General features: G+C 40.7%; 1 protein-coding gene across 1 annotated transcript in view; it reads right to left on the bottom strand.

The window, feature by feature from the left end:
* The window catches only part of znf644b (zinc finger protein 644b), a 138,485-nt gene extending 121,001 nt beyond the window's left edge, over nt 1-17,484 (bottom strand). Inside the window, exon 1 of the mRNA XM_060918460.1 lies at nt 17,437-17,484. Within this exon, the coding sequence (XP_060774443.1) occupies nt 17,437-17,484 (48 nt within the window). The remainder of the gene's footprint in view (nt 1-17,436) is intronic.
* Nucleotides 17,485-24,966: the final 7,482 nt, after the last annotated feature.

The following is a 24,966-nucleotide window of genomic DNA, read 5'->3' as shown; positions in this document are numbered from 1 at the left end:
CAGGTCCAGTGAGTGCAGTTTTATAAGGAAATGAGCTGTAGGTTTTACTGAGCATCTTACAGAACCAGCCACAGTTCTTCTGGACACTTTGACTGTCACACTCGCTTCTTAATTTTGCAGTAAAACCCAGTCGCCTTCATTATGTTTTCTTTTTTAATCTGAAAAGTGCTCTCTTATGTAATATGCTGCTCAGATACAACCTTTTTTTCTGTAACATTTAATTTTGTGCTGTAAAACGAACGTTTGGAACTCTAAAATGTTTTTGCACTGACCCGATAATGTAGAAGTCATAAAATATAAATCTATAAAAAATAAGTTTGGATGAAAAAAAAATAGGGTGCCTAAGACTTTTGCACATTACTACACACACACACACACACACACACACACATATAGGGGAAGGACCTCATATGGGTGCGATGGTCAAGAAGCTGATGTTCAGATTTAAAGAATAACATCTGATCAAATGGTTTCCATAGTTGTACAGAGAATATTGATTTCTCTTTTGGTTTCCTCACTCCATACATGGCATCAATTAGTAATGGTGTTGTGTCGATTACTGTCAAAACATCTGAAGCCTTTGAGGTCTTTAGCTGTGTGTCTTGAATTGTATGTACATTATTTACTGCTTTTTCTAACTTTTTAAAATGTATTTTATGTACTTTATATTGCTGTTTGCACTATATTCCAGTATTGTTGTATTATGACCTGTGTTAAAAATACACAGTACAGAAATTTATAAAGTTAGGTAGTTAGCTAAGTGGTTAATTTGGGTATCTCAGATCAATAATACACCTGCAAGTACAAAAAGGTAGCCGCAAAAATGTGCAAACCAGTTTACGAAGATGTATGAATAATTTTACAATCAAGTTCATAATGTGTGTTTTACGTCAAAGTTTTTACTATGTAGTCATCAAAAAGTATATACTATATGCCCAAAGGTTTGTGGGCTCCTGGCCACATGTGCTTTTTCAACTTCCTATTCCAGATTTACTCCCCCTCACTGGTGTAATAGCCTCAACTCTCCTGGGAAGACTTTCCACTAGATTTTGGAACATGACTGTTGGGATTTGCCCATTCAGCCACAAGAGCATTAGTGAGATCAGGCACTGATGTCAGGGAAGGAGGCCTGGGGCACAATTAATCTCAAACGTGCTCAGTGGGGTTGAGGTCAAGGGACCATGCAGGACACTCAAGTTCTTCCACTCCAATCTTGGCAAACCATGTTTTCATGGACATTTGTGCACAAGGACATTGTCATGCTGGAACAGGTTTGGACCTCTTAGTTTCACTGAAGGGGAAACTGTAATGTTATTAAGCATCCTTTATGATTATGGGGACCTCATACGGGTGTGATGGACAAGTGTCCGCAATCCTTTGGCCATTTAGTGTACCCTGATGTTTGTGCATGCTCAATACAACATTAATGTTGGGCATCACTGTTCACCCAACATGACATGGTCATGACATTTTAGCCATACTTACAACCTAAAGTTCAAAAAGACAAATCATATTGCATGCCAGCAAGCTGTATATGGTCTGGGATCCTCTGGGCTTTCTCCAGTTCCTTTAGTATGGTTTACTCAACAGTGGTGCCACCACCATCATCTCATCTTATCTCATCATCTCTAGCTGCTTTATCCTTCTACAGGGTTGCAGGCAAGCTGGAGCCTATCCCAGCTGACTACGGGCGAAAGGCAGGGTACACCCTGGACAAGTCGCCAGGTCATCACAGGGCTGACACAGACACAGACAACCATTCACACTCACACCTACAGTCAATTTAGAGTCACCAGTTAACCTAACCTGCATGTCTTTGGACTGTGGGGGAAACCGGAGCACCCGGAGGAAACCCACGCGGACACGGGGAGAACATGCAAACTCCGCACAGAAAGGCCCTTGCCAGCCACGGGGCTCGAACCCGGACCTTCTTGCTGTGAGGCGACAGCACTAACCACTACACCACCGTGCCGCCCACCACCATCATATAAAGGAAATATTCTTGAGTAGACACAAAAACACCAAGTTAATAAATAATGTTCAAACATACTGTAGATTTCCTATAGAACTTAAGTTTTCATAGAAATTTTCTGTCCTAAAGAACACACTTGGCAAGTTCTATAAAACGCTGAGAAAAGCCTATAGAAACTTCTTGCTCTATAGAACCATGCTGAAAGCCTATAGAACACCAGAGTTCTATAAAAAGTCCTATAGAGTTCCACCGAGTCCTATAGAACTTCTATAGGACATTTTTTTGCAGAGTTGAGTCATTTTCTTCTTCTATTCCTCTGGTGTAGAATCGAATGATGCATTTATTTGAATTTGTTTGACTTTTACATGGGTCAGTACAGTGGAACAGTGGGTAGTGTTGCTGCCTCACAGCTTCAGGGTTCCTGGTTCAATCCTGAGCTCAGGTTACTATCTGTGTGGAGTTTCTGTGCATGTTCTCTCCTTGTGAGATTTCTTCAGATTGTCCAGAAATGTGTATGTGGACTGGCTCCTTTAAATTTGCTCAAAAGTGTGAATGTGCATGGTGCCCTGTGATCTCGGGTCAGTTCTGTCACCTTGTACCCAGCGATTCTGTTACTGGCTCCAGAGCCACTGCAGCCCTGATCAAGATAAACCAGTCACTGAATATGAATGAATGAATGAATGAATGACATTTACATGTAAATGTAACTGATGAATAATTAATGTAGAATTTTAATCAAAGTGTCACATGGTATTCATGTTTATTAACTGTTTTCCCAAAATGACTTGCAAATGACTGTAGCTAAATAGTGAACAGTGGCTTTATGGCAGTCTTGGGATCTGAACTCACAACCTTCTGCTAACTAGCACAAAATCTTCCCCACTGAGTGATAAAGTATTTCTCAGCTAGGGAAAATGTCTTTTTGGTGTCTTTAATGTTAGGCTAATTGTAACATACTAGCTAGCTACTAGCATGCATGACGACATCCTATCAAAGTTCATTCATTCAGTCATTTTCTGTACTGTTCTGTGGGTGAGCTGGAGCCAGTAGAGGGTACATCCTGGACAGGTTACCAGTCTATCCAGGGCGAACGCTGAAGGACAGACAGCTATTTACACTCACATTCCCACCAAAGTTACTTAAATTAATTTTATTAAGCTTATACAGTGTTAAAAAAAGGCAATAATTAGCATAACTGGATTAAATGTTCATGAATTCATAATTGCTTGAAACTTTAATTTAGCCAAAGCACATCAAAGAAAGAGAAAGGCTTTTGTAAACCACCACATTTTGAGAAACAAATTAAAATACAGGAAATTGATGCATTTGCATTTTATAACTTTGAAAAAATTATGGGAGAAAAATCCTTTAGTTTTAATTTAAAATATGTTAACTAATTTGACCGTAATATTTTTCATCAGCTGAATGTAACTGAGACCCCACTTAAAGTAGACCATTGTATTTTCTCCCAAGTTGTGTATTACTCTTTTCCCAAACATCTTCCTGTTTGAAGGCATTGACCAAGTTCCATAGTTCTCAGGTGCTAATGAACTCAAAATTACAAGGCACACCACATCATAATTTGGGTCTCATGATGCCAGGCTAAAAATAAAAGGAACCAAATGACTAAATATTAAACACTAAAACTACATAATTACTGCCAGAATCAATACTTCCACTGGATTTTGTACCCGTGTTCATCCGTTTACGAAACAGACCCGATCTACTATTCTTTGAACCTCTTTGCCTCAAATACTAGTAAATATTTTCAAGCATTTATTTTGAATAGAGCGGACACGAGTTTATCTGATGGACTCTGGATTGAAACCTTTATTTGCTTATTGTAGTGGACAGTAGAACCACAAGGTGGCAGGATGTCCTCCAGTTAACCTCTACTATAGTCCAGCAAGGAGCTATAATACAACCTCTGGATGAAAGAGTTACAATAAGTCAAATTCTCAAATAATCTTTATTATAGAAACAGAAGGAGAGAAAACAACTATAGCGGATGTTTTGGTTCCAAAGGGGGACAAACATCTCTATATGTGCACCAATATCATAGACTCCTATAAAACAAATACCAAAATCCAATCCAATCACTAATTTGATTCTTGGAGGAGGAAGGTAAAGGATTTGGGATTTTCTTTTACTTCTCATAAAGCAAGAATGGAGACAAGGTGTGATGATTTCACCAGAGTAGACTAATTTACTGCACAGTGTAGACATTTTTGTACAACCCCGATTCCAAAAAAAGTTGCGACAAAGTACAAATTGTAAATAAAAATGGAATTCAATAATTTACAAATCTCAAAAACTGATATTGTATTCACAATAGAACATAGACAACATATCAAATGTGGAAAGTGAGACATTTTGTAATTTCATGCCAAATATTGGCTCATTTGAAATTTCATGACAGCAACACATCTCAAAAAAGTTGGGACAGGGGCAATAAGAGGCTGGAAAAGTTAAAGGTACAAAAAAGGAACAGCTGGAGGACCAAATTGCAACTCATTAGGTCAATTGGCAATAGGTCATTAACATGACTGGGTATAAAAAGAGCATCTTGGAGTGGCAGCGGCTCTCAGAAGTAAAGATGGGAAGAGGATCACCAATCCCCCCAATTCTGCACCGACAAATAGTGGAGCAATATCAGAAAGGAGTTCGACAGTGTAAAATTGCAAAGAGTTTGAACATATCATCATCTACAGTGCATAATATCATCAAAAGATTCAGAGAATCTGGAAGAATCTCTGTGCGTAAGGGTCAAGGCCGGAAAACCATACTGGGTGCCCGTGATCTTCGGGCCCTTAGACGGCACTGCATCACATACAGGCATGCTTCTGTATTGAAAATCACAAAATGGGCTCAGGAATATTTCCAGAGAACATTATCTGTGAACACAATTCACCGTGCCATCCGCCGTTGCCAGCTAAAACTCTATAGTTCAAAGAAGAAGCCATATCTAAACATGATCCATAAGCCCAGACGTCTTCTCTGGGCCAAGGCTCATTTAAAATGGACTGTGGCAAAGTGAAAACTGTTCTGTGGTCAGACGAATCAAAATTTGAAGTTCTTTATGGAAATCAGGGACGCTGTGTCATTCGGACTAAAGAGGAGAAGGACGACCCAAGTTGTTATCAGCGCTCAGTTCAGAAGCCTGCATCTCTGATGGTATGGGGTTGCATTAGTGCGTGTGGCATGGGCACCTTACACATCTGGAAAGACACCATCAATGCTGAAAGGTATATCCAGGTTCTAGAGCAACATATGCTCCCAACCAGACGACGTCTCTTTCAGGGAACACCTTGCATTTTCCAACATGACAATGCCAAACCACATACTGCATCAATTACAGCATCATGGCTGCGTAGAAGAAGGGTCCGGGTACTGAACTGGCCAGCCTGCAGTCCAGATCTTTCACCCATAGAAAACATTTGGCGCATCATAAAACAAAAGATACAACAAAAAAGACCTAAGACAGTTGAGCGACTAGAATCCTACATTAGACAAGAATGGGTTAACATTCCTATCCCTAAACTTGAGCAACTTGTCTCCTCAGTCCCCAGACGTTTACAGACTGTTGTAAAGAGAAAAGGGGATGTCTCACAGTGGTAAACATGGCCTTGTCCCAACTTTTTTGAGATGTGAAGTTGTCATGAAATTTAAAATCACCTAATTTTTCTCTTTAAATGACACATTTTCTCATTTTAAACATTTGATACTGTATGTCATCTATGTTCTATTCTGAATAAAATATGGAATTTTGAAACTTCCACGTCATTGCATTCCATTTTTATTTACAATTTGTACTTTGTCCCAACTTTTTTGGAATCGGGGTTGTATGAGTACATATAAAATACTGTACAATAGTGATTAACTGGGGCGGGACGGTGGTGTAGTGGTTAGCGCTGTCGCCTCACAGCAAGAAGGTCCGGGTTCGAGCCCCGTGGTCGGTGAAGGCCTTTCTGTGCGGAGTTTGCATGTTCTCCCCGTGTCCATGTGGGTTTCTTCCGGGTGCTCCGGTTTCCCCCACAGTCCAAAGACATGCAGGTTAGGTTAACTGGTGACTCTAAATTGACTGTAGGTGTGAGTGTGAGTGTTTGTCTGTGTCTATGTGTCGGCCCTGTGATGACCTGGCGACTTGTCCAGGGTGTACCCTGCCTTTCGCCCGTAGTCAGCTGGGATAGGCTCCAGCTTGCCTGTGACCCTGTAGAACAGGATAAAGAGGCTACAGATAATGAGATGAGTGATTAATTGTATGGTCACTGTGCTCAGTGTTTTGATCAAATTGATTTATTTTGAGTGTTTTGTTTGGTTATAGATTTGATCATCATATGATTTGTGTAGGGCGGCATGGTGGTGTAGTGGTTAATGCTGTCACCTCACAGCAAGAAGGTCTGGGTTCGAAAGGCGAGGGCCTTTCTGTGCAAAGTTTGCATGTTCTCCCTGTGTCCATGTGGGTTTCCTCCAGGTGCTCCGGTTTCCCCCACAGTCCAAAGACATGCAGGTTAGGTTAACTGGTGACTCTAAATTGACCGTAGGTGTGAATGTGAGTGTGAATAGTTGTCTGTGTCTATGTGTCAGCCCTGTGATGACCTGGTGACTTGTCCAGGGTGTACCCCGCCTTTCTCCCATAGTCAGCTGGGATAGGCTCCAGCTTGCCTGCGACCCTGTAGAACAGGATAAAAGCGGCTAGAGATAATGAGATGAGATGATTTGTGTACGGAAGCCATGGCCTAATGGTTAAAAAAGCTGCTTTCAGGCCAAAAGGTCATTGGTTTGATTCCCTGGGTCAGCAGGAATGGCTGAAGTACCCTTGAGTAAGGCACTTAACTGCTCCCCAGGCTGCTCTGGGTATGTTCTATGTCACTCTGGATAAAAGTGTCTGCTAAATGCCATTAGTAATGTGTATATGATACCTCCAACTCTGCACACTTTTGTTAAGCAGATTCTCTTCTTTAAAGTTCTGCCTGATGGCAGGTCCACTCTGGCAGCTTCTGCCATCAAAGTTTCTTGTGAAGAATTACAGTAGTGGTTTCCCATTGCCTTCTCCTGGATTATTCCCGTATAGCGGTTTTCTCCTCTCAACCATTCACGCACACACCTATGGACAATTTAGAGTAGCCAGTTTAGCTAACGGCATATCTTTGGACGGTGGGAGAAACCAGAGCACCTGGAGAAAACCCACACAGACAAGGGAAGAACATGCAAACTCCAGACAGAAAGGCCACTGGACTCGAACCCAGAACCTTCTTGCTGTGAGGAGACAGCGCTAACAACTGCACCACTGTACCACCTGTTAAGTAGATCATTCATGGGGAAAAATCTCATCTCATCTCATTATCTCTAGCCGCTTTATCCTATTCTACAGGGTCACAGGCAAGCTGGAGCCTATCCCAGCTGACTACGGGCGAAAGGCGGGGTACACCCTGGACAAGTCGCCAGGTCATCACAGGGCTGACACATAGACACAGACAACCATTCACACTCATGGTCAATTTAGAGTCACCAGTTAACCTAACCGGGAAACCGGAGCACCCGGAGGAAACCCACACGGACACGGGGAGAACATGCAAACTCCACACAGAAAGGCCCTCGCCGGCCACGGGGCTCGAACCCGGACCTTCTTGCTGTGAGGCGACAGCGCTAACGACTACACCACCGTGCCGCCTGGGGGAAAATGATATAATAATAATTGATTACTTACTAGATAGTTCTTAAGTCCTTCAGCATGAATAAAAAAAATTAAATATGTAATTATTACAATATTATTAGGTTGGTTAAAATAAATTGTATGGTCACTGTCACCTCACAGCAAGAAGGTTCCGGGTTCAGACCTCATGGCTGACGGGGGCCTTTCTGTGTGGAGGTTGCATGTTCTCCCTGTGTCTGTGTGGGTTTCCTCTGATAGTTTAAAGGCATGCTTTTTAGGTAAAAATACCCAGCCACTGGGGTTGCACAACCGCACAAGTGCATACTTGGTGTTGGTCCCAAGCCCAGATACTGTAGATTGAGGAGGGTTGTGTCAGGAAGGGCATCCGGTGTAAAAACCTATGCCAAATCAAATATACGGATCATGATGATCTGCTGTGGTAACCCTTAACAGGAGCAGCCGAAAGAAGGAGAAAAGGAATTATTCGTATAATAAATATTACATATTATTTCACTTGTTCCTTGTCATTTGGTTCATTGTGTTTCTTTACTGCTGTGTGTAGATATATAAACTTTTTTTGTCTGCTTTTGTCTATTTAAGTCCTGCATGTGTATACTGTAATTCCAAGCCATGTTTACCCTTGTTTTCCTCCATTTATAGTTTCTAGTCCTAGTTTCTCCTGTTGCCTCGTGTCTCTAGTATAGCTTGGTTTGGATCGCTGCCTGTTTTAAGAGTAAAGAATTGCTCTTAGAGGATTTTGACCTTGATTTGTAGAACAGCCTCAAGAGACTTGCATGTACTGCCTCTGGCTGCTGTGTTACAAAATTGCAGCTTTGTATCTTCAGCATTGCTACACCATCATTTATTCATGGCTGCTCCATAGAATCATTTATGAAAATCTGCCCTTATGAAAATGTACAAACTGGTAAAGAATGGTAAAGAGCTTTTTTTTTCTCCCCCCTTCAGGCTTCTTTGCTTTCCGTTTACTCGATACTTGGCTAATCTTTGTTTTTAAACTCATGCTGGCCTCCACTGCAGAGTTATTCTGTATATACTTTGTGAAAAAAGTGTGCAGCTCTACCCTTTATTCTGCCATTTTATCACTGCATGCTCTTCCCTAGCTTGCAAACTCCAACTAGGGTGCTCGGTAAACTTTCAGTGCCAGAGGCTTTGTTGACTTATTTGCTTGAACCGTGGATGTCAGTAAACTCAGCAAAGTGCACTACTGTAGCTGGGCTGCTTTGTGCTTTGTTATGGGAAGAGCATCAGTGGGTAAATTATGAATTACTAAAACAGAGTTTAAATCTTTCATACCAATCAAATCATTCACTGTGCAAAAAGATGCCATCCCAGGAATCGGTCCTTGTAAATAAGTTAGAAAAGGGTGTAGATTACAAAGAAATTGCAGGCTCTAAGTCTTTTTCCTCTTGCTTTGATGTCATCCTGGCACAAAACTCATCAAGATCATTGAGACCTTGGATGAGTGATGCAGACTGATTACTTTTGCATGCTAGCTGGCTTTGGAAGGCTGCTATGATATTTGTTTTCTAGCCACTGGATATCTGAGGAAGTCAGACAAAAGAGAAAAATGCTTTAAATATATCACTGATTCTTTTGTTCTTTTCAAAAGAGAGAAAAGACCTGTGATCCTTTTTGCCCATTGTTGGTGCTCATTACTGCAATGAAGCGATTTGTGCCTCTTCACATCTATAAAGAGAATAGTCAATGAATTATAGAGCACCGCTGTAACTCTGCTTAATGTATTATTACAAAGGAATAAAAGATGTTAGCTGAGGCTACTGGAGCAAAAAACAAAAGACCTCTGGCTGAAATGTTCTTCTTTGGGCGCTGTCAAATAAATCAAGTGCTTTGGTGGATGGCTGAATTTCAACTCTTTTCTTTCTCAATACTTTTACAATTTAAGCGAACACTAGCTAATAAATAGCACTACATGCTTTACAAGTCAAATCTCATTAAAAATGTGTGTTCAAAAACATGACTATTATTATTATCCATCCATCCATAACCACTTATCCTGTGCAGGGTTGCAGGCAAGCTGGAGCCTATCCCAGCTGACTATGGGTGAGAGGCGGGGTACACCCTGGACAAGTCGCCAGATCATCACAGGGCTGACACAGAAACACACAACCATTCACATTCACGGTCAATTTAGAGCCACCAATTAGCCTAACCCGCACGTCTTTGGAGGAAACCGGAGCACCCAGAGGAAACCCACGCAGACAACATGCAAACTCCGTGCAGAAAGGCCCTGTCAGCCACTGGGCTCGAACCCAGAACCTTCTTGCTGTGAGGCGACAGTGCTAACCACTACACCACCATGCCACCTTTATTATTATTATCTCATCTAATTATCTCGAGCTGCTTTATCCTGTTCTACAGGGTCGCAGGCAAGCTGGAGCCTATCCCAGCTGACTACAGGCGAAAGGCGGGGTACACCCTGGACAAGTCGCCAGGTCATCACAGGGCTGACACATAGACACAGACAACCATTCACACTCACATTCACACCTACGGTCAATTTAGAGTCACCAGTTAACCTAACCTGCATGTCTTTGGACTGTGGGGGAAACCGGAGCACCCGGAGGAAACCCACGTGGAGAACATGCAAACTCCGCACAGAAAGGCCCTCACCGGCCACTGGGCTCAAACCCGGACCTTCTTGCTGTGAGGCGACAGCGCTAACCACTACACCACCGTGCCGCCTATTATTATTATTATTATTATTATTATTATTATTAACAACAACAACGGTGGCATGGTGGTGTAGTGGTTAGCACTGTCACCTCACAGCAAGAAGGTCCAGGTTCGAGCCCCGTGGCTGGCGAGGGCCTTTCTGTGTGGAGTTTGCATGTTCTCCCCATGTCCGCGTGGGTTTCCTCCGGGTGCTCCGGTTTCCCCCACAGTCCAAAGACATGCAGGTTAGGTTAACTGGTGACTCTAAATTGACCGTAAGTGTGAATGTGAGTGTGAATGGTTGTCTGTGTCTATGTGTCAGCCCTGTGATGACCTGGCGACTTGTCCAGGGTGTACCCCGCCTTTCGCCCATAGTCAGCTGGGATAGGCTTCAGCTTGCCTGCGGCCCTGTAGAACAGGATAAAGCGGCTAGAGATAATGAGATGAGACAACAACAACAACAACTACTTAGAGATTAAACAATTCCATAGGGGACCCTACAGAGCCATAAGGTATCCTGAGGCACCAAGGCACTACAGGCCGTCACTGGTCTTCAAACAAAGAACCAACTATCTGTCCCTCTATGATTTCCTGTGTTGTTATAATTCATTAAAAATAATTTTAATGCAGTAACAAATCTGGGCTATAACAGGTTATACATTATTTAGTATAAATACACAGGTGATTATAGGAAATCGTACATGCTGATTGTTCAAGCAATTTGGACTATTTCTCAATAATCACCTCGAGCGACTCGGCACAGCGGTGGCCAATTGCTTCGACACCGTAAGTAACGAATAATTACAAATTATGAAATAAAATGCTGTTCCTAAATGGACGAAAGATGCTACAAAGTTTGGTCTAAAACTATTCAAAGGTAAGGTAGAATCGTGATTTATTTTATCAATTTTAAAACAAAGTATTTTATGTGACTCAGCATAGATAAGTAACAGAAGTCTGCATGCATGCCGCAAGCCTACAAGTCTCTCATTACATTTGCATGCTGCTTTTGAAGGTTGAAATAGATTATTTTTTTAAAACAATTTTTTTAAAAATAATCACCAGTTTAGTTATTTAAACTAAAACAATGATCCGTCTCAGGCTCATTGAATATCGGTGAATAATAACCTCGATTTTGTCTCAGTTATTATTCACCAATATTCACTTCATCTTCTGTGAATAATTGCTAAATATGCAGTTATGCACTGTTTGGATTACAGTACCTTGAAAAAGTATTCATACCCCTTGAACTTTTTCACATTTTTCCACCTTACAACCACGAACTTAAAAGTTTTTTATTGAGATTTTATGTGATAGACCAACACAGAGTAGCACATAATTGTGAAGTTAAACGAAAATGATAAATGGTCTTCAAAATTTTAAACAAATAAAAATCTGAAAAATGTGGTGTGCATTAGTATTCAGCCCCCTGTACTCTGATACCTCTAAATACAATCCAGTGCAATCAATTGCCTTCAGAAGTCATCTAATTAGTTAATAGAGTCCTACTGTGTGTAATTTACTCTCAGCATAAATACACTTGTTCTGTGAAGGCCTCAGCGGTTTGTTAGAGAACACTGAAGAACAAACAGCATCATGAAGACCAAAGAACTCACCAGACAGGTCAGGGATAAAGTTCTGGAGAAGTTTAAAGCAGGGTTAGGTTATAAAACTGCAACTACAACTGCAAACCTACCAAGACATGGCCGTCCACCTAAACTGACAGAGCGAGCAAGGAGAGCACTGGTCAGAGAAGCAGCCAAGAGGCCCATGATCACTCTGGAGGAGCTGCAGAAATCCACAGCTCAGGTGGGAGAATCTGTGCACAGGACAACTATAAGTCGTACACTCCACAAATCTGGCCTTTTTGGAAGAGTGGCAAGAAGAAAGCCATTGTTGAAAGACAGGCATAAGAAGTCCCGTTTGCAGTTTGCCAGAAGCCATGTAGGGGACACAGCAAACATGTGGAAGAAGGTGCTTTGGTCAGATGAGACCAAAGTTGAACTTTTTGACCTAAATGCAAAGCGCTATGTGTGGCGGAAAACTAACACTGCTCATCACCCTGCACACACCATCCCCACTGTGAAACATGGTGGTGGCAGCATCATGCTATGGGGATGCTTTTATTCAGCAGGGACAGGGCAGCTGGTCAGAGTTGATGGGAAGGTGGATGGAGCTAAATACAGGGCAATCCTGGAAGAAAACCTGTTGGAGGCTGCAAAAGACTTGAGACTGGGAAGGAGATTCACCTTCCAGCAAGACAATGACCCTAAACATACAGCCAGAGCTACAATGGAATGGTTTAGATCAAAGAATATTCATGTGTTAGAATGGCCCAGTCAAAGTCCAGACCTAAATCCCATTGAGCATCTGTGGCAAGACTTGAAAATTGCTGTTCACAGACGCTCTCCATCCAATCTGGCTGAGCTTGAGCTATTTTGCAAAGAAGAATGGGCAAAAATTTCAGTGTCTAGATGTGCAAAGCTGGTAGAGACATACCACAAAAGACTTGCAGCTGTAATTGCAGCAAAAGGTGGCTCTACAAAGTATTGACGCAGGGGGGCTGAATACTAATGCGCACCACATTTTTCAGATTTTTATTTGTTTAAAATTTTGAAGACCATTTATCATTTTCGTTTCACTTCACAATTATGTGCTACTCTGTGTTGGTCTATCACAAACTCTCAATAAAAAATGTTTAAAGGTCCCATGGCATGAAATTTTCACTTTCTGAGGTTTTTTAACGTTAAAATGAGTTCCTCTGACCTTCTTAAGTCACCCCAGTGGCTAGAAATTTCATAATGTGTAAACCAAACTATGCCCAACATTTGAGAATGGCGCGTCAAAACGGCGCGTTGATAAGCTCTTCCCTTTACTACGTCAGCAAGGGAGATGATCCCCACGCCCCCCCCCCCCCCCCTCTGGATTCCCACCCACTGTATGGATTGCCCCGCCCAGTTGTAGTGAGGAGACCATAGAGGACACAACAACATGGCATCACCTAAGCGAGCGAAACATGGAAATTGCGCTGTACATGGATGTGACAACACAGAAAAGAGTCTGTTTTTACTGCCGACGGGAGAGCCCCTGAAGACGCAGTGGCTTAATTTTATTTACTTCAATAATACGCCGTCGAGTCTACCTAAGACGGTGTATGTTTGTAGGAAGCATTTTCCTGATGAATGTTTCCACAACTTGGGACAGTACAGGCCAGGTTTTGAACATCAACTGTCACTGAAGCCTGGGTCCGTACCAAGCATCCCTGCTGCATCAGCAACAAACACCAAACAAGTAAGTGTATAACTGGTCATTTTGCCGTGTTTTAAAATTGGTGCGTTAGCCTAGCAATGGCTACATTAGCTGTGCAGCTAACCGCTTCCTGCAGTTAGCCAGGTAATCTGCGCTACAAAACTAAAGAGCATGCAGCATGCTCTGTTAAACTGAGTTTAGTCTGGAAATTGACTGTAACTTATGAGCTTATGTTTGACTATTGCTCCACAATGCATGTCTTCTGTTGGATAAGCGATATGTTGCTGTAGTTGCTGCTTCTATCCTCTTTGGTTATGGAGTGCGTGTTCAAGCCTAGGGTATTATACGTTCGTAAACTACCACTCCGAACACTCTCACTCTCTGTTCTCTGTGTCACATTGAGTTTACGAAAGGAGTCTGAGGGAGAACGGAGTTTTGTCTTAGCAGCGTGGCTACAGGCGCTGATAGCAGCGAGTATGTGTGTGTGCAGCTTGGTCAAGCCCCTCCCCCTCCCCCCATGGCCCGCCCCCACCCTCTACCCTTCCCCGCCTCCTGCTTCTCATTAGCAAAACGACGCACTGGGAAAAGCGCTGAAATGGGGCTTTCTCCCAGGAGGCTATATTTACGTGCCGAGGGTTCATTTCAAGAAACGCTGTGGATATAACATCCGGAAGCCTCCACGAGCCCGTTTAAAGCATCAACAAACCACCATGCCATGGGACCTTTAAGTTCGTTGTTGTAAGGTGGAAAAATGTGAAAAAGTTCAAGGGGTATGAATACTTTTTCAAGGCACTGTATAAATACTGTATCTGTGCACTTAGCTTTATGAGATGACTTTGCTCTCACTGTCAAGGTTATTTACTAGGGAACATCATTAATACAATCTTATCTGTATTCCGTTAATCAGGGTTCAACTTGAGGAGAAATGAAAAAGTTTAAAAAATAATCTTCAATTCCCCTTTGGATTAATGTTGTTAGACATCTGCAATCACTATTTTAACTCTATATGATTTACACCAAGTGCTTTGACCTTAGTAGGCTATATATTTAGCTAACTAAAATATTCAACCTCTGTACAGATGTATCCTTTCTATATACTTTCTGTCCATTCCTTTAATGAATGTGAAAAGTAACAAAAGGTTGTTAAATATTTGAGTTGGTTGAAATGCAGCCAGTTATTACAGGTTATTTAATTTATAAGTCATACTACAAAATTGGGGCGGCATGGTGGTGTAGTGTTTAGCGCTGTCGCCTCACAGCAAGAGGGTCCGGGTTTGATCCCCGTGGCCGGCGAGGGCCTTTCTGTGCGGAGTTTGCATGTTCTCCCCGTGGGTTTCCCCCGGGTTCTCCGGTTTCCCCCACAGTCCAAAGACATGCAGGTTAGGTTAACTGGTGACTCTAAATTGACCGTAGGTGTGAATGTGAGTGTGAATGGTTGTCTGTGTCTATGTGTCAGCCCTGTGATGACCTGGCGACTTGTCCAGGGTGTACCCCGCCTTTCGCCCGTAGTCAGCTGGGATAGGCTCCAGCTTGCCTGCGACCCTGTAGAAGGATAAAGCGGCTAGAGATAATGAGATGAGATGATTTCCATCTCAGAATAATGTAGTTTATGGTGTCACTATCTATACTGGTATAACATTAAGGGCATAACTTCTTTGAATTTCCTAAATAGTGTATACTTTCCACTTTTTGTCACAGACTTTTCTTGTAAGTTAAACTAAAGCTAAACACAATCCACATCCGTATAAATCCCAAATGGCATCAAATCTGTGTTTTTTGGTTGGTTAATTAGCTACAGTGTGAAATATGACAGTGATTTATGTTCTTCTAGATTGAGAGTGTTTATGCAGACGTTGTGTCATTGTGTAGGAGAATAGAGAAGGATCAGTTCACTCTCCTCCAAATCACGTTCCAGCATTCTGGCTTCATCAGCGGCCCTGTGCAGCCAAGCAACTTCCTGTACAACTGACTTTTAGTGTGCGCGCTCTGGAGCCGTACTGCAGTGATGTGGAATGCAGACTTTGGCAAGTAAGCAGTCTGAGGTATAAATGCGTACGCACACATACACACAGAGTATACACACCAGACCTGGACACATACACATTTACATACATGCACACACAACACATATATACACTCCCACACACATATACTGACATACATGACACTTATATCATCAATATATTCATATTACAACTCAGGCACAGGTTTTGGAAGCAACACTAACTTTGTAAAAATACATAATATTTTCACACATATAACAGATAATGGTACACTATATGGACAAATATTTGTGGACACCACACCATCACACCAATATGTGGTTCTTCCACAAACTGTTGCCACAATTGTCTAGATTTCACTTTACTGGAACTAAGGGGCCCAAACATGTCCCAGTATGACAATGCCCTGTGCACAAAACAAGCTCCATGAAGACATGGTTTGCCGAAGTCTGTGTGGAAGAACTCAAGTAACCTGAACAGAGTCCTGAACTCAACCCTACTGAACACCTTTGGAGTGAATTGGTAGCAAAAGGGGGGGAACTAAATCTGGAATGGGATATTCAAAAAAAACCACATATGGTTGTAATGATCAGGTGTCCACAAACATGTGGCCATATGGTACATACATATTTAACTGTTATTCCATGAAATTGAGTCGTACATGAGCTGATAGCTGACGAGGCACGTAGCACCGAGTCGGCTATAAGCCATGTACAACGAGATTGAGTGGAGTAATTGTTTTATTATATCCACATTCACTGGATTTTGAGAAACAGAGCATCTTTATTTTTATTTTTTGCAAATTTGATAAATGAAAACTTTCTACAAACTGTCTGACAAAATCATTTCCACTTAGGCAGACTTCTTAAAAACCTACTAATGGCTGCACCAATTGACTTTTGTGTTGTTGTTTTTTTGTAGAAAGTGCCGTCTTGCTGTTGTGCCAAAGTATAGAATAGCTTTAGACATTTATTTAATTCTTCCATGGACATTTCAGTGATGTCATTTTCAAACGTCTTTGAGATTTTGAACCAGTCTAAAAAATTTAATGCATAAAGATGAAGAATGTAAACAAACTGGCGAAATGACAGTAGCAATTTGTGAAAAATGCTGTAGTAATAATTCTTAAAAAATTGTAAAAAGATACGAGTACGTTCTTGCCATCAAATACTTTTCTTTCACATTTTGCTGCTTTTTTGTATTTTGGGGGGTTTTGTTTTCGAGTAGAGTTTTTATTTCATCCTCAGTTGGTTCAGCAAAATGTTCCACCATTTTGTTTTTCTCTACTCACGATATATGAGCTGATAGCCTAGTAGCAGAGTAGCCAATCAGAGTGTGCGATTGCTCATATCCAGTGAATGTGGATATAATGATAACGTATGTCTGAACCAAGGGGGGCCAAATCAGTCCTTTAGAGCTTGAGTCCAGTACAGTTTATACGTAATTTCCCTGTTTACAGGTACAGGATGTTAAATTTGAAATGTCACATTCTCTGGAAAAAAATGCTATTGTGAGCTGTTTAAGGAGCAACCTTTCATAACCATTGGCTGCATTTCAGATTATTCTCACAAATGCAAGTTCCAAATCAACACAGATTCTGAGAGAATTCAGAACTGTTCCCCAAACAAGATATGACATAATAATGTAATATAATGTTTTATCTATACAAATAATAATGTATTGTAGTTTGTTTGTGATGTGGTCCAAGTGTTCTCAACCTGTGACTGCTGGTTAAAAGAAGTGATTGTACAGGCATACCTAAATGCTGGGCAAGAAGCGTCTCCTTCCATTCGATTCCATTACTTCCCAGGTGCCAGTTGAGAAGGATGATTGGTGGATATGTGTGAAATGGCAACACAGACTTCACTGTCCACCTTCACCAGCTTCTCCAGACCAAAGTACTGCTTCATCACACTCCATGTGTTATGTGGTGAACTTTTGCAGGTAAAGGTATGCACATTCAACACTGCCTGTACGTTAGCTCAGTTTCTGTCCTATACACGCTTGCCTCTGCCTGCATGCTAACAGCCAATCAGGATTACTTTCTCCAAGTCTATGATTGGCTGGTTTTGTGACACTTTTTTTTTTAAACACCGTGCCAAGTTTAGTGGGTTTGTCGACATACCGTAGCTGAACATGCACAGAGCAGAGATTGAGTGAGTATGCGGGCAAGGTTGGATGTACACATTTGTTCAGATTGGTATTTTCTCTGTGGTTTGTGTGTTTGTGAAGATCCTGTTGCATGCTCGGGAATGAGACACAAAAATAATGACACAAGAACACTCTGTCATCCTATTTATCAATGTCAAGGAACATGTCAGAGAAGTTGTTAAATTAGGTGAGAAAATACAAAAAATTCTGACATGCTAGATACAAGGCCCGGCATTCATATGTGGGCTCGACACTGGAAATATGTCAGCCATGACAAATTTGTGTCAAAATTGGACTGAATTTGTGTAGTCTGATCCTGGCATTAACAAGAACAGCATCTGACCCTGAGTAATTCTCATCCTCAGTAGAAAACAGCATGAGTATTTTGATTCTCGTTCTCAACAGAGTACAGCAATGGGACTTTGCATGAATATTGTCCTCAACTGAGATCAGTGCTTCAGCGATTTGGACCTTTAATAGAAGGTACCAGTAGGACCTTGAGTGATTATCATCCTCAATAATGTACAGAATTGATAGGTACAGTACTGTGGATAGATAGATAGATAGATAGATAGATAGATAGATAGATAGATAGATAGATAGATAGATAGATAGATAGATTACACGGTTGCGCGAAGATATAAAGTTTTATCTTTGAGTGGTAAATATATTCACAAGTGAGCGAATTGAACGAGTGAAAATATTTTCAACACTCAAAGATAAACTTCATATCTTCAGACCACCATGTAATGTTTATATTATTTGGACACATCCACACAAAAAAATGCAAGGTAATCAAAAGAATTTTAAATTTCAACTGGTTCACCATTTTGACAACGCACATCTAGTCAGCGGGAAAACACTGGGAGTGGCGTCATCAGAGTGAAATATTGGAAAATATGTCACTCAGATCCGCAATGTATTTCATATGAAAAATATGTTTATCAACGCAAGATGATAAACTTCATATCTTCAACCTAACGTGTGATATTCTTTTTATTATACAGACACATTCACAAACAAAAAGTACCCAGATTTATCAAAACAATTCATCAGTTACCTCATGAGTGACATATAGAGATTTGTGTCACGGTTTTGAATCTGCATGTCCTGGAAAATACAAGTGGTATATTTCCTTTTCCCAGTAAAACACACACACATGGTGGTGTAGTGGTCAGCACTCTGTGTGGGTCTTATTCCCAAATAATTGTCAGCACTTGAGTGTGTCTCACTCTCAATAAAAATGAGTATCACACATCAATAATTATTATATATACGGGCCACTTTTTCCATGGAATAAAAACATGTATTCTATTCCCTACTAGCAGGTTTATTAACGGCATGCAATATTATCATATCGATTATCCTCCATGTATTACACCACTCTCTCCAATGAAGAATGAACATGCAATATTGTTGTCAAGACATCATGCCACACATCGGAGCTCATGTGAAGGTCCAGTGACAAAACTTTTATGCTGTGCATGCGCATAATCATTTCTTTGTGGGCCAGGAAAGAGAGAAGATCCAGTGCTAGGTTTAAGCAGTAAATAGATAAACTGAAAATTGAAACTAAAGATGTGCTGAACACCCGAAAGGCTATCAAAACTTTATTATATATTCTTCATGCATGTTTATAAGAGAAAAACATACCAATGGACATCGAAAAACTGGAAAAGAGACATGTCGGAGACATAAAACTTCCGCACTAGTGAGTGACTGCGACAGTTTGTACACAAACATGGCTGTGAGGTTTGCATCATTAAAAGTGGAAAATTTAGAGAGAATTTGAAAGAGAAAGATGCACTGAAGACCCGAAAGGCTACCGAAACTTCACTGGATATATTCATACATTTAATCTTCCACATTAAATATATGGAACAGCTGGAAAAGGGACACATCGAAAACAAAACTTCTGCGCTAGCGAGTGACTGTGACAGTTTGTATGCAAACATGGCCATGAGGTTTGCTTCATTAAAAGCGGAAGATTTAAAGTGGAAGATTAAAAGCGGAAGATATATTTTGAAAGAGAATTTTGAAAGAGAAAGATGCGCTGAACACCCAAAAGGCTACCAAAACTTCACCGGATATTCTTCATGCATATTTACAAGAGAAAAACATACCAAAGGACATCAAAAAACTGGAAGAGAGCAATAATTGAAATATTGTCAAAATTCTACTTGGAGGTGAGGAAAAGTGGCAGAGACTTTTACAAGAGGACTTCACTCATGGACTTCACTCAGCAAAGCTCTTTTGTTTTGAACAACTGCAATGTAAAAATTAACTATGACCAAAAGTAACTTTGAACTTAAACCGTCAACCTGGATATACAGTAGCTTGTATACAAGTTGGGTGGTTGTTCAGGCTTTTTGGACTTGTACCATTTTTATTGTTAGAACTTTGACTTTGTACATGTACATTGGATTGACAGAGCATTGAATTACATTCGATCAGAATCAGCATTCAATATTGGTAAAGTTACCCCCCTGTTCTTAAGTTTTTGTAAAATCTATAATTGTTCCATCGAATGTATATTCCCAGACTTCCCTCTCCCCGGCGACCTCCACCAGCTCTTCTGGGGGAATACCGAGGTGTTCCCAGGCCAGCCAAGAGATGTAATCTCTCCAGCCTGTCTCCACTGGTCTCCTCCCACTGGGGCATGCCCAGAAAACCTGCCTTGGGAGGCGTCCAGGGGGCATCCTAACAAGGTGCCCAAACCAACTCAACTGACTCCTTTCGATGTGGAGGAGCAGCAGTTCTACTCTGAGTCTCTCCCAAACGATCAAACTTCTCACCCTGTCTCTAAAGGAGAGCCCAGCCACCCTGCGGAGAAAACTCATTTCTACCGCTTGTATCTGTGATCTCATTCTTTCGGTCACTACCCATAGTTCGTGACCATAGGTCAGAGTGGGAACATAGATGGACCAGTAAATTGAGAGCTTTGCCTTTTGGCTCAGCTCTCTCTTTACCACCACAGACTGGTTTAGCGTCCGCATCACTGTTGACGCTGCCCCGATCCATTTGTCCAACTCCCGCTCCCCCAGCCAGCCAATAATATTTAATTATCATCCTCAAGAGAGTGCAATATTGATGCTCTGAGTGGTCATCATGTGCCATAGAATGCATAAAAGGTGCTTATGGTACTTATTTTAAGCATTCTCCTGGGAATGCATCATGATAACTGTGAAATATGGACTCTTTGCAGTGAGGAAGTAGAACAGTAGGTTACATAGGTAATTGAGGTTATATAACTAAATTGAGGGCTACTATTTGGCTTGGTGAGAATGGCCAAAGAATGAGAGCGATGCAGCAGGGGTCTTTTATAAACTACACATGCAAGGTCATGGATACGAGGTGATGCCTTTTGCTATTAGTACTTGGCTGGAAAATGAGCACACAATAAAACTCCACTGGATCTGGGAAATGGTCCAGGCATTCCTCAACTTATCCAAAGAACTATAGTGACATACCTATCATTTTACATGACTCTTTGCCCACTAAAGAGCTTTTTTTTTTATAAACATAGGCAAGTCAGTTTTATTTGTACAACACATTTTATACACAAGCGTATTTCAAAATGCTTTACACAATTCTACATAAATAATCCACAAAGATCAACTGAATTATAAATTAAGCAAAACATTTTAAATGATTAAGGAATGGTTAATGCATTCCTAATTCTTGCAACCACATAGCTTTTGATCTAGGTTTCACTGTGAATATATCATAACAGTTTCTGAATAAGATGAATAACTGAATAATAAGCTGAGACTTTAAGGAATAAATCAGAGGCACAGGCGAACAGTGTTTTTAAGTCCAGACTTAAAAATGGTTGCAGTCAGGGCTTACCAAAAACCTTGTAGTAGCTGGGTGGGTGTGTATAACTAACTAAAACCTGCCTCACAAATCTAAAATTAGAGGTCTGCAAAAATGACAATATCTAAACCAAAAGGCAACTGATACTCTTCGTGATTAGCACAGGCTCATCACTAAGATGATGAGGTGGCATGGTGGTGTAGTGGTTAGCACTGTCACCTCACAGCAAGAAGGTTCTGGGTTCGAGCCCAGCTGCCGGCGAGGGCCTTTCTGTGTGGAGTTTGCATGTTGTGTGTGTTTCCTCCGGGTGCTCCAGTTTTCCCCACAATTCAAAGACATGCAGGTAGGTTAACATGGGGTGGCCAAGGTACCTAACCCCTGACTGCTCCCTGGGCGCTGTAGTATGGCTACCCACTGCTCTGTGTGAGTGTTCACTGCTTCAGATGGGTTAAATGCAGAGGATAAATCTCACTGTGCTTGAAGTGTGTATGTGACAAATAAAAGTTTCTTCTTCTAAGGCTGTATTTGGTGTGAAAATTACAAATGGAATTACACTACCATTCAAAAGTTTGGGGTCACTTTGAAATGTCCTTATTTTTGAAAGAAAAGCACTGTTCTTTTCAATGAAGATCACTTTAAACTAATCAGAAATCCACTCTATACATTGCTAATGTGGTAAATGACTATTCTAGCTGCAAATGTCTGGTTTTTGGTGCAATATCTCCATAGGTGTATAGAGGCCCATTTCCAGCAACTCTCACTCCAGTGTTCTAATGGTACAATGTGTTTGCTCATTGCCTCAGAAGGCTAATGGATGATTAGAAAACCCTTGTACAATCATGTTAGCACAGCTGAAAACAGTTGAGCTCTTTAGAGAAGCTATAAAACCGACCTTCCTTTGAGCAGATTGAGTTTCTGGAGCATCACATTTGTGGGGTCGATTAAATGCTCAAAATGGCCAGAAAAATGTCTTGACTATATTTTCTATTCATTTTACAACTTATGGTGGGAAATAAAAGTGTGACTTTTCATGGAAAACACAAAATTGTCTGGGTGACCCCAAACTTTTGAACGGTAGTGTATGCAAAAGTTTCTCATGGGATAGAAAAGGGATTGGAAGCAGTTATAAGGGCTATATACGCTTAAAATGTACCAATAATATTTCTTTCATTGTTTGTACATTTTGTTTTCTATTAATATCTTCATTTATATAATTTGGCCATTGTTCATCCTCATGAAGGAACCTAACCCACAAAATTACTTGTTGCTATAAAACAAAATATTTTTGTCTTCATTTTGTCTCAAGATGAAGCAAAACTTTTGCACTGCGCAATATAGCAGAATTTTATTATACTTGAGATTGTCTTGGTGCAGCTCGAGACAACCATGCCTCATCTTTCAGTGAGTAATCCAAGGGCAATAGAGGCAGGAAAATCTCCCTAGGCTGAAACTAAGGAGCAAGAATCCTAGACAAACTAAGCCTCAGTAGGGGGAGCTCATCCTCCTCTGACTGACACTGCAAATCACGTTCTTTTTTTTTTTTTTATCAGATATTTTAGGAATTGTAGTTTCTAAGTAATGTACAGTATATTAATGGTTACTAATAAGGATACACTATTCTAGTTATGAGTCTAGATTGTTTCTTCAGGAGAGGACTTGTTATATAGTTCATTGGCATTTTTAATTGTACTTTTTTGATTCATATATGTTAGAGACAAATGCATTATGACAGTGTCTTTACATATTAAAACTATGTGTAGTGTTTTGCAGCATCAGTGAACTTGAACTGCAAATAGAGAGGTTACACTGTGTATGCATTTGGATAAATTTCAAAGAAAACAGATAAAACTAATGTCAGGAGAACTCTGAACCTCCTCTGACACAGTGTAACCACTAGAGGGAATTACAGGTAATAAAATTGCAGACTGGACCATACCAGCTTCATAATAATCAACTAATAATGTACTGACACAGATATCACACTGGATATGATAATTACTGTAGTAAGAAGCTGGAATATCAGCGAATTGTATTACAAAAGTGTGTTTCTGAGGTACACTAATCAGGCTGTACAGTGGTGAATACTTTATCAATACTCAAGAAAAGAATTTGACTCTCGGTGTAAACTGTGTGTGAGAGAGAGAGATCATGGTTGGTGTTCTGATCTCAGCACTTCTCTTTTGAGGATTGGACTAGCTACCTCTTCTCACTATAAGCTTTGCTACGATGGCTTAGTACTGCAGTCGCCATGATAACTTTAGGACTGCATTTGTCATGAACAATATTGCACTCAAGTCACCATCAATGAACAGTCGATAACTTCAATAAAATAAACTTCATGTTAAAACTATAATGAATTTCTTGGTGACACAATTGTATAATCTTACCATATAAAACACACTTATAGAAGCATGTTATTTATTTTCACACTATCACCCAAATGAAGATGGGTCCCCTTTTGAGTCTCGTTACACTCCAGGTTTCTTCCTCATGTCATTTGAGAGAGTTTTTCCTTGCCACCATCACCTCAGGTATGCTCATTAGGGATACATTTATTGGTTCATATGTTTAAAATCTTTATTTTTCTGTAAAACTGCTTTGTGACAATGTATATTGTTAAAAGTGCATAAAAATAAAAATCAATTGACTTGACTACAGTGGTGCTTGAAAGTTTGTGAACCCTTTTGAATTTTCTATATTTCTGCATAAATATGACCTAAAACATCAGATTTTCACACAAGTCCTAAAAGTAGATAAAGAGAACCCAGTTAAACAAATGAGACAAAAATATGATACTTGGCCATTTATTTATTGAGGAAAATGATCCAATATTACATATCTGTGAGTGGCAAAAGTATGTGAACCTTTGCTTTCAGTATCTGGTGTGACCCCCTTGTGCAGCAATAACTGCAACTAAACATGATCAGTCCTGCACGCCAGCTTGGAGAAATTTTAGCCCATTCCTCCATATAGAACAGCTTCAACTCTGGGATGGTGGTGGGTTTCCTCACATGAACTGCTCACTTCAGGTCCTTCCACAACATTTTGATTGGATTAAGGTCAGGATTTTGACTTGGCCATTCCAAAATATTAAACTTTATTCTTCTTTGACCATTCTTTGGTAGAGCGACTTGTGTGCTTGGGGTCATTGTCTTGCTGCATGACCCACCTTCTCGAGATTCAGTTCCTGGACAGATGTCCTGACATTTTCCTTTAGAATTCGCTGGTATAATTCAGAATTCATTGTTCCATCAATGATGGCAAGCCATCCTGGCCCAGATGCAGCAAAACAGGCCCAAACCATGATACTACCACCAACATGTTTCACAGATGGGATTCTTATGCTGGAATGCAGTGTTTTCCTTTCTTCAAACATAACGCTTCTCATTTAAACCAAAAAGTTCTATTTTGGTCTCATCCGTCCA

The sequence above is a fragment of the Neoarius graeffei genome, chromosome 4 (assembly GCF_027579695.1).
Source record: "Neoarius graeffei isolate fNeoGra1 chromosome 4, fNeoGra1.pri, whole genome shotgun sequence".
NCBI lineage: Eukaryota > Metazoa > Chordata > Actinopteri > Siluriformes > Ariidae > Neoarius > Neoarius graeffei.
This window is presented reverse-complemented; position numbering and strand designations above follow the sequence as displayed.